This window comes from Mus caroli, chromosome 9, assembly GCF_900094665.2.
Source record: "Mus caroli chromosome 9, CAROLI_EIJ_v1.1, whole genome shotgun sequence".
NCBI classification, from domain to species: domain Eukaryota; kingdom Metazoa; phylum Chordata; class Mammalia; order Rodentia; family Muridae; genus Mus; species Mus caroli.
This window is the reverse complement of record NC_034578.1, coordinates 49966657-49983810: the sequence shown is the minus strand read 5'-3', so window position 1 is coordinate 49983810 and position 17154 is coordinate 49966657. Positions and strand designations below refer to the sequence as shown.

Genomic DNA, 17154 nt, shown 5'->3' with positions numbered 1-17154 from the left:
CGGAAGTCTGCGGCCCCAAAAGGGTGCTGCCTCAGCGGCTCTGTGGCTCCTGCCTGTCTTGATATACATCTTAACAAGAAGTATGAAACTGGAAATCGGTTAAAATTCCTAAATTGGGAAGAGTTCATGGTTTGCAGAAAATACTTGTATTTTAAGGAATCATTGAGAATTTTTTTTAGAGTCTAACTTTTTGCAATCTGAAATAATAGAAAAAACAATTTCCATAAGAATTAAGCCTAATGTGAATTTATTAGGTATGCGATAGTAACGGTATTTGCAAGTGAAATTTCTTCTTAAAAATTCACTTAGCTGGAAATTTTAAACTTCTACTAGTCTGTTTCTCTCAAAGAGGAAATTGCTTCCTTATGTGGCCTTTGGCATATGTCTGTCGATAACTGTGCTTTGAAGGCTTAGTGAAAGGGTAGAGCAAATCCTTTGCTTTCTAACTTGCAGCATTGAAGAGCTGGGCGGCAGCAGCTGGTACAGAGGTTCTGATGCTTCTCAGCACTTCCTCTGCTCGTGGTCTCCTATGGTCCGCTCAGTCTAGCAGGCAGGATGATCTTCTCTGACTCCTGTGAGGGCTTCTCAGTTCAGTCAGTGATAGGCCTACACGCCTTCTCCATCCCCCACACCCATCGTGTTCCAGGCCAGATATATATGTGCCAGACATATTGTTGCCTTAGTATCTTTTATGTTAGTTTCTGGTAAAATGTATTTCCCACAGTTATCTGTGTGGCTATTTCTGTCCTCTTCCTCAAGTATTTCCACTCCTTTGTGCCCTTCTCTTTTCTGTATCGTTTATCACATTTAGATATGTTAGAGCAATTAGTTGGTTTTCCTTTTATTCTTTGCTTTTATCATTACTAGACTGTTTTATAAAGGTTTTTTTTTTTTTTTTAAGGTTTTGTTGTTGTTGTTGTTTTCTACATTGGTGTCTAGTGAGCCCAAGAGATTGTCCTGTTTCCCTTTCTTCCCAGCACTTGGGTTACAGGCATGCATTTTATAACTAGCTTTTTACCTGGATGTTGGAGATCTGAACTCAGTTCCTCCCTCAGGCTTGCTTGGTCTGAGTTCACTCATGGTGTCACCTCCTCAGCTTGCCCTCTGACTTTTAACATGTCCTCAGAGGTGTTACAGATATGGCAGTTTCGATGGCTGTCAGCCATTAGGATGTCACCTTTTTATCTTATATGCCAATAACTTGTGCCACCATATATGGTTTGGTTTAATAGCTAAAGGGAATGCATTAAAATTTATACTATTTTGCAGTAAATAAAGATGAATAAATTTGAGTCATACAATTCTGCATTTAAACAGTGAGGAAGGTATTTAGTTTTGAGATCCAACAGATAATTAGATAAAGAAGTATCTATATATTCATATTTCCTTTTTGTTTACAAGAAAATTATCTAAAAATAAAGACAAAATATTCAAGTATTCACTGGTCTCTGAAATACTGTCTTTATCCCTTGTGAAACTTGGCTGTCCCTTCCATGTTTCTATCCCTAGTGTTAGACTGGCTGTTGATTCTTTAAGTTTCATTTAAAGTGTCATTATTTCTGGACAGTTGTCTAAATATGTAGTCTATTAGGTTGAATTCTCTGTCATGCTCTTATAGCTTCCTCTGTATTATGAATACATATAAAATCCTATATTATTACAACCCCTGCTCCCCACCTTCCCCTAAGACAGGGTTTCTTGTATAGTCTTAACTCTCCTGGAACTCTGTAGACCAGGCTGGCCTTGAATTTAGAGATCCTCTGCCTCCTGAGTGCTGGCATTAGTACCTGTTTATATAGGCACTCGCTTTGTTAGTAGCGAGCAGAATGTCTGTTTTCTCACCATTTCAGCACCTGGCATATCAATAAGATTTAAAAAAATTAGCTATAGTAAAACAGCTTAACATTTTGGTATATTTTATTTAATCCTTTTTAGTCTGTGCATACAAGGAATGCATATATTTTTTTCCTTATTAGAATGGAGTTGAGTTTTAAAATTAATATGTAAGATAAAATGTTTTCCTTTAGTTGTTACAATAAAAAATTCCAGTTTCCCTTTCAGCATTCAGTGATAAAATGCTATATGCAGACAGTGTTGTGGAATCAGCAGAGGCATTCAAGGCAGTGGCAACAGGCTCTAAGCACCTTTTTAGTCATCTTTGTTGCTGTTCATTTTTGTACTCCTGCTGTGGACTTCCCCTTGTTGATTTCTCTTTATTCAATCAGTCTTGTATTGTCTGTTTTCCTGTATGGTGACATGGCATTCTTTTAGAACACCTTAGTTTTTCCCTTTCTATCTGCCTTAAAGACGTTCCTGAACTTCTGTCTGCTGTGTCCTATTCTTTCTCTGGCACTTCTGAGGTGGTGCGTGTTGCCTCTGGCTGTCCTTTGGCATTCTTTGATTGTTGTCTTGAGTCTCTTGCTTGTATATGTTTGTCAGTTCTGATTAGGATGAGTGTTGCATTGCTTGAAGACCTGCTTCTTGGTGTTCTTTAGTTTATTCCTGAGTTATAGCTTCTGAGTAAATAGTTATTTGGTCAGTTATAAAAATGTTCCCCTCAGATTTTATAGCATGAATTTAAAAAATGCTTTGAGATTATGTTTTCTTCTGTGTACCTGAAAAATTCCCCAAATATCCAATTTGATTCTGTTTTGTTACTTATGTGTACCAGCTGACACTGTCATATCAGTAAACTGTATTCAAGCAGCCCAAACAACTTTAGTACTTTAGGAAACCTTCGGCCTGTGTCAGTACAGATTTCTGAAGGTATGGTATAATTTATGACTCGGTTTTGGGTGAAGGAAGACCAATTACAAGGATCGACAATGTTTACCTCAGTAGGCCCATTTCTTTACACTGATCTGAAAAGTTTTGTTTTAAAGGTATCAGCAACATCTGTAGGAAGATGAACTGATTTATTTATTTGGTTTTCTAAGACAGGGTTTTGCTGCATAGTTCAAAGTTGCTTTGAATCTGTAGCAATACTTCTGCCTTAGCCTCCTGTTTTCAGAAATTATAGGCAAATGTCATTATTCCTGAAAAATTGATTTATTCAGTGTACTTGGTTGCCATGTTTAATAAATAATTTTGTCATAATACTATTGTGGCTTGGTTGAAAATAGCCTCTGTGATATATTTGTATGCACCTATTTTAAAGTAACCCTTTTGGAGCTGATCCTGTTGTTGCCTGAGGCCAGCATGGGCTGCATGCAAAAGGAAGGGCATCCTGGGCTACAATATTGAGACTCCCATCTTAAAAGATGAAATCTGTTTAACAACTTTGTTTTAGATGCTAGTTCTACTATTGAGGTACAGTCTTAAAGGCAGTGGGAATTATAGCAGGTGATTGGAATTTGAAGCAAGGCAGCCAGAACACCTACTTTACTGATGTCATAGAATATTAAAAGCAGACTTTTCTAGCATTTACTAATTAAGTGAACTTGATTTCATGTCATCTACTCATTTTACTGTTAAATGTGAAGCAAAGATTGTATTGATATGTTTTAAAAACTTTGTTTTTAGGTACAAAGAAGATGGAGAAGCGTTATTAATTTTACTACCTTCAGAAGAACAAGGAATGGTGCAGCAGCTTCTCCAGAAGAAAGTTCCTGTGAAGGAGATCAAGTAAGAGCCACTTGTTCAGATATCTGTGGCTGTTAGGAGTGATAGCATGACATCATTGTGCTTATTGTCTGCACTTCCTTCCTTCTTCCTCCTAAACTATTTGGCCATCTAGCTTCTGATTTAGAGGGAAAAATAAAGGACTTTAAAGAGGTCTTATGAAGTTTTATGATCACAGCGAAATTGAAGGAAGTACAGTTGCTCCACATTCCCAGCCCCATACATGCAGTCTCCTCCAGTATCTGCATCCAACAAATTGGAGACTTGTTGGAATTTAGGAATTATATTGACATCGGTGTCACTTAAGAGTCTCGATTTCATACGAAGGTCTCTCTTGTATCACTGTAATTAGTGTTGGCAAGATCCACCTTAGAGAAGGAAGTACTTTGGCTCATGGTTTCAGAGGTTGTGTTGGCAAAGAGGTATGGCAGGGCAGAGCAGCTCTTCTGATGGTGGGCTAGGGAGCAGATAGAGAATGCCTGAGCTTGATGCTCCAGATTCTAATGAAGTCTAGTCTAGTTAATGAAAATTTTAACATATTAGCCCTTTACTATTGCATGTAATGTCATTGCAATACTCGAAGTCATCTACGTTTTCTCCTATGTTAGCTGCTAGAAAGTGTGTGTGTGTGTGTGTTTGTGCACTAGAGGTGGATGTCAGGATGTCATTTTCAATGGTCTTACCTTATTATTTTGAGATAAGATCTTTAACTGAACCTGTCTGTCTGTCAAGCTCCTAGGATCTGCTTGTGTCTTCCCCAATTCCATCCCTAAATTCCAAGCTGGGGGGCTTCAGGTGTGCATGACTGGGTGCATTTTATCAAGTTGGTGCTGGAGATCCAAACTCAGATTTTCCTCCTTGTGTAATATTTTGCCCATTTAATCATCTCCTGAGCCCTTTTCTGCCTTTTATTTACATCTGTGATTCAAGTTGAAATAAAAGTATGTGCTATATATATGTGTTTACATGACCAGTTCTAATACCATTTATTAGGAAGACTAACTTTGTTCCATTATGCTGCTGTGGTTCCTTTGTCAAAGATCTGTTGATTATACACATGGCTGTATTTTTCTGGGCTCTGTTGTTCTTGGTTTGATCTTTTGCCAATTACTGTCCTGTCTTGATTATTATTGCTTTATACTAAGTCTTGAGGTAGGAGCATGACAGCCCTGCAGCTTGTGTTTAGAATCAGTTTATTGATATTCATAAAATAACTGGCTGGTATTTGGACTGGTATTACATTGAATCTGCAGATCAACTGTGAAACAGATTGAGTCCTTGACAAGATAGAATTTTCCTGAAACTGAAAAATTGTGATTCTTGTTTGATTTCTAGCATCAGAGTTTTTGGTTTTCTTTATGCAGCTCTTGTTCATACTTTCTTAGAGTCCTGTCTCAGAAACTCTTCTTCCCTTACAGCTTTAGTTTCTGCTACCTCATGTCTGGTAAACAGAAAGCTTTTGCTATATTTGCATTTTGAAGGCTTGTTATAATTTTTATTAGTTCCAGGAACATTTTGTTTCCTTTCTTTTGATTTTCCAAGTAGGTTGTCAATCATTTCACCTTCAAACAAGTATCGTTTTATTTTTTTCTTCTCCAATCAGTATGACTTTAGTTTTCTTTTTTTCTTCTGATTTATTACATTGAAAATCAGATTTCTCTGCTTTGTTCTTTTCCTTTATCATTTTATGTGGTTGGATGTTTTGCTTGCATGTGTGTCCTTAGTTTTGTGTGCTTCTGGTGCTGGTGGGAACTAGAAGAGTATGCCACATCCTCTGGATCTGGAATTACAGATGGTTGTGAGCTGCCATGTGTGTACTGGGAATTGAACCTGGGTCCTCTTAAAGATCATTTATTGCTCTTAACTGTAGAGCTATTTCTCCAGTACCCCCTGCTTTGTTCTTGATTTTAGTGGGAATACTAGAAGTTCCCATTTATATTAAGGATGATGTTAGCTCTAGCCTGTTTTTCCTTCTCTTCCTTCTCCTCCTCTTTCTTCTAAAGAAAAGACATTCTTTATTGAAGTTTTTATTTCTAGTTTATAAATAACTTAAATTTTGTTACCTACCTATCCTTACATTATACATTATATTAATTTGTCTGTTGAATGAATGTTGAACCCATCATGGTCATGCTATAGAATTATTTATTGGTTGGTTGGTTGGTTGGTTGGTTGAGATAGGGTCTCATGTAGCCCAGGCTAGCTTCAAATGTACTGTGTAGCTGAGGTAGTCTCCAGATGCTGAGATTAACTGGTGTATATGTTGTTAATGTTGTTTATATGTGTGGTGTATTTGTGGTATGTGCATATGTGCCTGTCTCCCTCTCATCCTGAAGCTCATCAATTTGGCTACCTTGGCAGCCTAGCCAGTGAGTGTTAGGCTACCACCTGTCTGTACCATCTCTCTGTATCTTCCCCAAAAGGGCTGAGAATACAGGAATGTGCTACAGTGCCTCTGAAGAGCTGAACTTAAAGTGTGGCAGGCACTTTATCAACCAGGTCATCTCCCCAGTCCTGACATCTTTAAAAAATTATTGAAATAATTTTGCAGAATACAGCAGAGAAAAAAAATAAGAGAAAGAATTTCTTATTTATAAGGGGCATTGTGGATTGAAAGGATATCTCTTGACTGTTTTTTGGGTTCTTTCATTTCAAAGGATCATAACCTCTTATTGATGATGTTTGCACGGGGCATAGTGGAATCTTCCTTTTATTGGAGACTTTGAAAAAAGCTTAATTTGTCTAAAAGTAATTTGGACTAAGATAGTAGCAGGACTGATTAAGAATATAGAAGATAAAAATTGACCATAAATTGAATTGTTTGAAAATTTTCTCTAATAATAAAGGAAAAACTGCTCTGTTTACACTTTTTGTTTTCTTGTTACAACTCTAGAATTGGAGTAATATAATAATTCAGTTTGAAGTTAGGAAAAAAATGGAGTCTCTTGTGAGATGTAGATTCTTTGCTAGATATAGCCTAGTTAAGCAAAATTTAATGTTTCTGATATATTTAATTTTAAATAGGTAAACAATTTTTATCTCTTGAAATAGATTTTATATGTGATTTAAAAAGAAGCAATGTCATTTGCAAAAATGACATTGAATTTCATTTTATTAATTTATGTCCTATGGGTATCTACTCTCTAGCTTTGTTAAATTAAGAAGTAGCCTGTGCCAATAATTATGTTAATATAGATGGATAATATAGATAGCCTTCTCTTCCTCATCATTTGGTTAAAGAAATCTACTGTTCTGTCATTTTCTTCTTCCTGTGGTTATTCTTGATCCATAGATGAGGAATAATGTTAAACACTTAAAAGTCAAATGAGGGGGCATAAGAAAATGTTATATATTATTTTCTGTTTTGAAAAATGAGATTGCCTTGTTAGTTAACCATTATTTTTTTTATTAAAAAGAATCAATCCAGAAAAACTTATTGATGTTCAGAAAAAATTAGAATCATTTTTAGCTCAAGATCAAGATTTAAAAGAAAGAGCTCAAAGGGTAAGTCACTTTTAAATTCAGTATTTGTTTTTGGAATGGAATTATATAAGGAAGTTATAGTTCATCAATTTCTGCTACTACTGTATTGCATGGCCATAACTAAATGGTTTAAACAATATAAGTTTTACATAGATTACTTCTTAATTTTAAAAAGTGTTTCTTAATATCTACCTGGGTATAATCTTATTGGAGGCACAGAGGAAAATCTAAGATGATTTTTATATTTGAAGCAGCCTAGTATCTAGTATACTTAATAAAACTTAACTTCCTTTTTCAATGAAATTGTTGTAAGTTCGATTGCATTTACTGACTGGAAGATTAATATTCTCTGCGTTAGGCTAAATTTCTAGATGGTATAGCATTCTTGTAAATTATCTTCCGAAATAAAATTTGAATCTTAATATTCTTGGAATTCTTTTCTGAATTAAAAACGTCTTAAGAAATTGCCTAAACTTACAAATTTTACTTATGATGTACATCTGACATATTGTAATGTGTCTACATTCTGGAATGGCCAAGTCAGCCAAATTAATCTTTAGATCAAAAGAAATGCTGGAAATTAAAATCCATATGATGCTGAAAATGCTGGTAGTGTTGTGATGACTAGCAGGTCAGTTGTTTACAGACCAGGAAATACAAAATGCTGAAAGGACATTTCATGGTTTGTGCATATGGAAAGTGATCCTCTAGAACAACACTATAGTATAGTACACTGAAGTGAGCAGTGAGACTTGTTGCTGTCACACATGGGTTAGCAGAATGGCTGTATTCCCGGCACCATCAGGCTATTTGGTTTCAGAAAAGTGACTTTCTAGCTTTTGATTATAATCTGGGTGGAACAAAACCTATAATGGTGCTATTTCTTGTGGATGCTTGCAGGAAGAATACTATTGAACCAACTCCATTTTTTTTTTTTTAAATGCTTCTGGAGACAGAAAATGGTTTGTTGGGAGATTTGTTGGGGAGAAAAGATTAATTTCTTTTCTACATTACATTAAGTAAATGTAGAGATGCAGAAGAAAATGTAAAGTTTAAGATATATGGACAGAAGGATTAGAAAACATTTTATAAAAATTATATGTGTGAACTGTATATATCCTTGTGTATGCATGTGTATGTATAGGTGTGCATACATGTATATGGAGGCCAGAGGTCAATTATGGATGTCTTCTTCAAACATTCTCTACCTTATTGTTTGAAACAAGGTCTTTTATTGTATCTGGAGCTATGCATCAGGCTAGACTTAGCCTAGCTGGACTGCGTGTTGCAGAGATCCTATTACAGGGATCCTATTCTGTTACTGGCTCCCCAGTGCTGGGAATTACAAGCACATTTTGTTTACATGGCCTTTTAATGTGGATACAGGGCTTTCAGACTCAAATTCTCATGCTTGTGTGACCAGTACGTTACTGACTGAACCATCTCCCCGGCCCCATAAAAATTATCTTTAAAGTAAAAAGTAATTGCTTAGATGTATTTATTATCTATTTATTTTTATAAACAGATAGGAACAAGATGACATAGCTCTGTCATAAGCATAGTTCTAGGTAAAAAAAAATGGAAGTAAGAATTTTCAGGATGAGAGTAATATTTATATAACATATATGTATATAATTATTTGAAATTAAAGGGAAAACAATCTGTCATAACTTGGCTCATTTATTATAGTGAAATTTTATTTTGTTGAAAACTTAACTTTTGACTACTACAGTAATATAACCAAAAAAGGCATTTATTTGTGTCTACTCTATTTCAGAAGATATTTTGCGTGTTCTATATAAATGTTCTCATTGGCATAACAGTGAATTAGGAGACACTGTTATGTTTTTGATGAGAAAATTGCATTTAGAAAAATGGTGTTTGCTCAGCTAATAACATATACAGTCAGTATAGATGCTCTATCTGTATTATTCCATTGCCCATGTTGTCCTCATTGCACCTTATTATAATTACGACTAATTAATATTTAGTAGATTTTGAGAAGCCAAGTAAAAATATGAATTTTTCTCCTAGCAGTTAAGACTTCATATAGCCCATTCTGGCCTTGAATTTCCAAGTCTCTCCCCTCTCCCTCCTAAGTCCTGGAGTCACAGGCAGTGCACCACCATGCCCAGCTGAGGTGGTATTTCTTATTGTCTTGGGTTGGTGGAATAAAATGGAAAAAGTCTTTTCTAATATTATAGTTGTAACAGCTTATTTTTCTGTGCATTCAAAATAGAGGTTTATTGATCTGTTTTGTGTTTTTCATTACTATGTAGTTTTCTATTTTGATTTAGCTTAATCTTTAACTTCTATTACATTGTGCTTTTTATCTTACAGTGTTTTGTCTCCTATATACGCTCAGTATATCTTATGAAGGATAAAGAAGTATTTAATGTGAGCAAATTACCTATTACTGAATATGCACTGTAAGTATTGATTACATAGCTGAAATAAAGCTAGAGGGACTGACCATAGTGCATTCTCTAAGAGCCCTAGGTTAGATTATTCTGCTTTAGAACAGTCCAAATGAAGTCTAGAAAATTAGCTCATATTTAGTTGTTTTCAGGAAGGTCCATATTTGTAAGTTCTGAATATTTTTTTTTTTTTGTCTTACTACTGTTATACACTCTTGCAGTTCCTGTTGCAAGATTAGTGACTCAGGAATGGCCAACTGATTTTGTTTGAGTAATTGAGAGATTATAAAACAAAATAACCTTTTAATGTAAAAGGTTAGAATCAGCTCTATTTGAGGGAGTCTTATCTTGACAAAATCTTTTAGAAGTACACTTGAGTGTCATCATACTTCAATGTCTACCTTAGATTTCCCAGATAAAGTATGTTTTAGCCAAGGCCTCTGTGTTTAGCTTGTTTTCTAGGAATTTGAGTACCTTTTCTTCCAAATTAAGTTTAATAAAGAAAACTAAAAAAAAAATATTTTATTTGAGGATTTCATACCTGAGAGCACAATATATTTGTATCCTTTCTACTTCCCCTTCATAACAAAACAATTGACCTTGGTAAGCTGCTGTTTACTATTCTGTGTTAGAGTATATGCTTAGTATAGTATAATCTGTCAGTTGTAATATTTTAAAATCCTTGTGTTAGATAACAGTGCAGGGCAGTGTTAGACAGCACTACTTACTGTTTTAGTAATGCATGGAGAACCATATGTCATGGATAACATGCTCTTGTTGCCTTAGGTTTATTTACCAGCTCCTAGTTTCATCATTTTTAATATCACCCAAAGGTTAGGCTTTTTAGTTACTTTTGTATTCTATGTGAACTTTAATGTTCTCTCTCTCTCTCTCTCTCTCTCTCTCTCTCTCTCTCCCCCCCCTCTCTCTCCCTCCCTCACTCCCTCCCTCCCTTCCTTCCTTCCTTTCTTCCTCCTCTCTCTGTCTCTCTCTCTCTGTCTCTCTCTCTCTCTCTGTCTCTCTCTCTTTTTCTTTTTTGTTTTTTTTGAAACAGGGTTTCTCTGTGTAGCCCTGGCTGTCCTGGAACTCACTCTGTAGACCAGGCTGAAATCAGAAATCCACCTGCCTCTGCCTCCCAAGTGCTGGGATTAAAGGCGTGCGCTACTATCGTCCGGCTTTCAATGTTTTTTATTTTGGGTGATGCAGCTAGAATATTCACAAATGATGGGCACAGGTTTCGAATACTGTGGGGACATAGAAGTTGTTTTGTCATATCATACTAGTAAGTGTCATGATTGCCATTGAAGACTTGCTTTTGGTGAGGTTTAGAGAAGGTAAACAATTATGTTACACTTAAGTGATGAGTATAATTTAACTATGTTTTTTAGTTTATGTTGATATTCAGATGTATAGTTTTCTTGAGGTGTATTTCCTCTTGAAGCCTATGATAGCTAAAGCAGTTGCTATGTCTATAAAATATCAGGTTTAAAAAAAATGTACTAAACAACTACTTTGAGTGCCCAGTGTATGTAGGTCATTGTATTCAATGATAGAATTACACACAAATACACACACACACACACACACACACACACACGTTATTTATCTATCTATCTATCTATCTATCTATCTATCTATCTATCTATCTTCATTCAGGTTTTAGTTCCTGAGAAGTATAAATCAAATGTCACTGTACTATATTACGAGAAATCTTCTAGTATATACAAACTTATTGTCCCAACCCTCCTGTTACAACAGTAATACAGACAGTAATGGGAGAAGGGTTACTACTATTGTATATTCGTTTCTTTAACTTCATTGTATCTGTTTATTAACTCTAACATGACTCTGTTAGGTGGACATTCTCAGTCCTTCCATTTTTCGGATAACTGTCTAGAGAGGAGACTATTCCTGAGATCACACAACTGTTAAATGACAGATCTGTGCATGTTGAACTTCAGCAGTTCTATTTCTGAGCTTGTGCTCTTCAATATTGAACTTCTCAGCTGTTGTGCATTATGTAGGAAAAAAGTGGATAAAGCTGCCATTTATTTATTTATTTAGTTTATTTATAAGCATTATCTTGGCACACCTGGAGACCACTATGTAGTTAAGGCTGTCCTTTAACTCATCTGCCTTCTTCAGCCTTCTTAGGGCTGGGGTTAAAGAGCAATGGTTATGCCCAATGCCTGGCTTCACCTTTGCTTTTTTAAGTTAATTTGTATATACCAGTGGGAGTTTAGTGAAAATTGTTGGTTTTGATTGTGTAAGGAAACAACCAATCTTAAATAGAATCTTGCTCTGAGGGTGGAAAATACAAACAAGCAAACAAACAAAACAGTAAAATTTCCTTCTTTTAGCTCCTTTAAAAAGAAAAATGCATTTTTATAGCTGTGATTATGCCATATTCTTTTTCAGAAGTGGGATTTAAGGCAGGGATGATGGTATATGTATTGTGCTCAAGTCTTTGAAAATAACTGTTTTCCATTCCTCAGCCATGTCTTTTCCAGTTTATGCAGTAGCTTATGTCTTGCAAAGTACCTTCACGCAGTTAATTGGCATCTCTGTTCTGTGTTGTGAGGAAGCTGAGAGTTGGATTTGAAATTGGGTCTGGTACATGAGTGTGCTCATCTTGTTTCTATTTGCGTGCTCTTTATTTCATACTATTTCAGCTCTGGAAGGGGAGTGAGGTGTCTAAGACATTTTCCGGACAAGTACTCAGTTCATTTTGGCTTGTCTTTTGGATCATTTAATCTGTCAGCATTGATGTATCTTAGAGGGATGCTTTTTAAAAAAACAAAAGCCTTGGACATAGATCTGTGGAAAAACTTTCATAATACCACAAACATACCATCACTATTTTTGTTCTTTCCATTTTTGAAGGTCTCTTGGCCTTGCTGTGGCACCACGGATAAGATTTCTTCAGAAAATGGAGAAGCAGCCCACCAAAGAATTGGTAAAGAATCAAGTCACGGAAGCAGTTCAGCCCAGGGCTCCCTCCCTCACCAACGATGAAGTAGAAGAATTTCGAGCTTATTTCAGTGAGAAGATGTCCATCCTTCACAAAAGTGGGGAAAGACTAGAAGAGACAGAACAAAGACTGGCTAGTGGTGACAGTGACGAAGAACAGGATGAAGAGACGGAAGATGAAGATACGGAAGATCATCTGGGAAAAGCAAGAGAGCCTCACACTGAGTCTGTTGTCAGTATTGAGGAGGCACAGAAGGTCAAGGAGGTTTCTGTGCAGTTCTTAAACAGAGATGATGATGATGAAGATGGACCTGATGCTGACTTCCTCACAGTGAAGCGGCGTGATGTGTTTGGGTTGGATCTTAAAGAGAATGAAGCACTGTCGGTAAGTGAACTCCAAATGGAGTCTTCATTAACATTGCATTGAACTTTTAAATGTTTGGAGCCAATTGACACCTCAATACCGAGTCTTCTGATTCCATGAATATGGTACGTTTTCTATTTATTTAGGTCTTTTTTACACTTTTTAGTATTGTTATACATTTTACACACATATTTGTTAGAGTAGTCTTTTGCTATTCGGTACTCTTCAGTACTATTTTACATGAACTTTAAAGTTTAATTTTGTAGTTTTTCCTGGCCAGTATATAGAAATACAATTTGTTTTTATGTATCATTTATTTAGACTGGTGATACTTTTGGGAGTTCTTTGAAGTCTTCTATATAATTAATTATATCATCTTTATTTGTAAACACTAAAATAATAATTATTTTTACCTTCTATACATTTCTTATTTCATTTTCTTGCCTGATTATGAGTTAAGAGTGTGAGAAGTAAGGACAGATACCGGATCTGTTGTTCTTGATAGCAGGTGGGATAAACATTTAGATAGTATTCTTGTATCTGAGGTTAACTTTCCAGTAGTTTTTGTTTTACCAGATTGGGATTATTCCTAGTTCATGTAGCTTTTTTTTTTAACCATAAATGGATGGTTCTTCCATTTACTCATGTCACGGGCCATTGTGTATCATCTTGATATATTGCTAATTTAATTGGTATGAAGGATTGTCACATTCTCTCTGTAGTGTGTGTGTGTGTGTGTGTGTGTGTGTGTGTGTGGTGTGCTTACACACATGCATTTTTCTTTCTTTGATGTGTGGTGAGGCCTTTGTTTATAGTTTGGTTGATGATACAAGAGCATAAATGTTACAGGAATACCTGGAAGTAGGAGAGTATATAAGGGCCTATGAAGACAGGACTTAAGATTAAAAAGGATTTTGCTAATCATTGTAGTTATAAGAACTTTTAAGGAAGGGAATGTCATCATGAACAAGGAGAGACTTGAAGATAGAAATGTATTATGTTATGATTGAAAGCTAGCTTGGTTGTTAGTTGTGCCAGAGATTGCAGTGTATCAGTTTAACTTGACAGGTTCGTAAGTGTCACTTACCTTTTTATCTATAAAGTCATTTACAATAGATCAGTCTAGTCCATGTTTAAATGATTAATAGCAGATGGCTTCTTTTTTATGTGCAGAGTGATCATTTATTTGATAGTAATTCCTAGATTGTCTAGAATTATTAGCGGAGTGATAAGTGCAAGTTCAGCTGAATTGGCAAAGTGCAGTGGTTGCTGAGACCTACGTCTTATATGTTTTTGAGGAATTTTGACATGGTTACTTATTTCCCATTTTAAGAGTGTAAATCAGGGCGATAGTAAGGAATGTAAGAAACATGGCAGAGAAATGCCATATTTTTAGATTGAGGATTTTGGAAGCAAAATGTTTTGTGGCTTCTCTTTGAGCATTGCTTTTAATTTCTGTGGAGATTTTTTTACCTGTTAATATCTCTGGCACAATTCCACTCTTCATTCTTTTTATTCCTACTATTTTTTTTCTTACTCTGTCCTTTGGGTTGTTAATTCAGTACCCAATGGACCGCATTCAAGTCTGTCCCCCAAAATAGCTATCAAAATAATTTTAAACAGTTCATATGTACTGGTAATGAATTTCCTCTTGCTTAATACATTATAATCTTCAAGTTACTGATTTGTGGATTTGTTGCAGTTGATACCATGCTTATCAGTCTTTCTATGGGTTGCTAAGCATGGGTTTTTCTGGGCATACTGAGTTCACCACTGTACTTCATAGACCAGTTAGCACACACAGTAGGATTGAAGAAACATTTGCATAGTAACTTCAGATATGTCTAAAGAGTGAGCAAAAGTAAGCAGATTTTAAAGGGCAAACAAAAAATTCAAGAAAGAGGACTGGAGAGATGGTTCAGCAGTTCAGAGTACTCTCTGCTCTTCCAGAGGATCCCTAAATGCACTCCCAGCACCACATGGTGGCTCGCAGCTGTCTGTAACTCTAGTTCCTTGGCATCTTACGCCAACTTCTGGAACCCGTGGGCACTGTGAAGAACACACAAGCATGCGGGAAAAACAATCATCCACATGAAATAAAAAAAAAAAAAAAAAAAAAAAAAAAAGAAAGTGTTTGAGAAAGGGCTAGCATAGGGTAGGGTAGCTTTCCTGTGTGACTAGCCTGGTTCTGCATCATTGTGACACACACTCCTTAGATGTTTGAATTGTTTTACATTTAAAATGAAAGAAAACCTTGTTTATTTTTGGTGGTTGTTTTGAGGAGTGTACAGTGAACAAGCTTGCTAGAGAATGAGCCAGACTTCTGGAAGAGCCACAGAGAATGAAAAGCTCCCAATCATGGTAGAAAAAACTTCAACTTTGTTTTGACAGCAAATGATAGAGAAGCTGATTAAAAAGTCAGAAGACATACAAAGGCATTGTGAATCCGGGCCATGTTATCAACTACTTTGGCCTAATTGGTAATGGAGAACAACATAGCCAATAACTGCAGAGTGCTCAATTTTGGCTTGTATGATATAGTTTTGATGCACTGTGTATATGATGTTATCCAAATGGTCAAGGAATAAAGCAGTGGGTCATTAAAGACATTTCAAAACACTTTAAAGGGTTGAATATGTCAGCAGTGTGTACTACATTATAGTTGAATTGAAATAGAAACCAATAGAACATATTCAGAAGCCTAAAATATCAGGAAATTGTGTCTTTCTAAGGTTTTAAAACAGTGCTATTGCTAAATATCTTTTTTGGCCTCTTAGCCGATATATAACAATATTAACAAAGTGGTCGTTAATATTAATAAGAAGTAGAATACGTTACATATGGATTATTGAAATTCATGTGTAGATATTTTTGAAGGCTAGCAGTAAAAATTATCCTTATGCACTATATGTCAATACTGATTTATTATACTTGTGTTAATTTTTCTGCGGAAACATCAGCAAATATCTATTCATCCCAGGTAGGGTACTATTGAGAGAGGCACACAATGTTTCGGTGAGCCACTGAGTTTACTGGGTTTCCTCCCATGTATCTTCATCATTGAAAGCTCTCACTCCAGCATAGGTGTCAATCTACCATCAGCTGCATAGATTGAACCCTCCTTTAACCTTCTACCTTTGACATATTCTAACACTTCCAGAGACAGCACATAGCTGGACAGAATTCTGTACAGCTGAGGTATAGGAAGAGAGTGACTATAATATCAGGTGAGGTGATAGTGACATTTCCCCATCTCCTTTGAGAGAAGTGGAGTTAACCACAGCTGCTTTGATTAAGGTGTTCATGGTTGGACAATGCTCTGGCAATGTGACTATTTCTGATGGGAGTCACTAAAGGGATGGAAATCGCTTTGGTATTTAGTTCATGTGCTCTAGCTTATTGACAGGTCTGTGTTTTATAAAATAAAAACTTAAAGTGTTTTTGGTAGTTGAAGGTTATAGACTGACTCCCTTATTCTTCAAAAAGTGAAGATTTAAGTTTTCAATTAAATTCTTTGTATTCTGTCCTCACACTTTTTAGAGATGTTGCTGCTGTCCTATAAAGGCCAGCACATGCAAGACACTATAAAGTAAATTCAGTGAATCATATTTAATGTATAAAATTCTGTTAATGACATTCTTCACAAAAGAGTTCATATCAGAACTTGAGTATTTAATCATTTAAAGAATGTAGCATTTCAACTAGTTCAATTTTATTGAAACAGTCAGAACTGCTCTTGCAAGATTATTATTATAGTAACCATTTATATTTTTGTGGAACGTCTCATTGGTAAGAAAATAAGGTAAAACAAATTTTGAGAAGTGTAGTTTGCTGAAAGTTTACATAGAACCTTTCATTTACTATATTGTGTAATTCTGTTAATATTGTTTAAAAATGATTTCGGTCTTGGACTTGTAATTTATTTTTAAAAGATTGATTAGGTCCAGTTATGTTTAAATCTTACATTTTCAAAATCTTTATCAAGTACAGCTGTTTCTGTGAAAGTTATAATTGATGAAAAGCCATATTAAGATTCTATTATGAAGGAGTCCAGTTTAGAGGGTCACTTATTTACTTATTTTTCTCTTGGGAAACAATTATGAAAGCTAAACTCAAAGATCTTTTGTTTCAGTATTTTTAGCAATGAATGATGCTGTAGGAGCTTGTTTCATCTTTCATTATGGCAGGCATAGTTCAAACTGAAAGTCATATAGTTGCTTATATTATACTGAAAGACTCCAAGACTCCCAAAGGGAGACACCCACTCAAGCCTCGGGGCAGCCGCGCACCCAAGAAGAC

At 35.6% G+C, this 17154-nt stretch overlaps 1 protein-coding gene across 1 annotated transcript in view; it reads left to right on the top strand.

Annotated features, from left to right (window-relative positions):
* Positions 1–17154, top strand: part of Ddx10 (DEAD-box helicase 10) — a 142671-nt gene that overhangs the window by 29562 nt on the left and 95955 nt on the right. Inside the window, exons 10-13 of the mRNA XM_021171852.2 lie at positions 3523–3624; positions 7038–7125; positions 9445–9533; positions 12405–12876. Coding sequence (XP_021027511.1) covers positions 3523–3624; positions 7038–7125; positions 9445–9533; positions 12405–12876 — 751 coding nt within the window. The remainder of the gene's footprint in view (positions 1–3522; positions 3625–7037; positions 7126–9444; positions 9534–12404; positions 12877–17154) is intronic.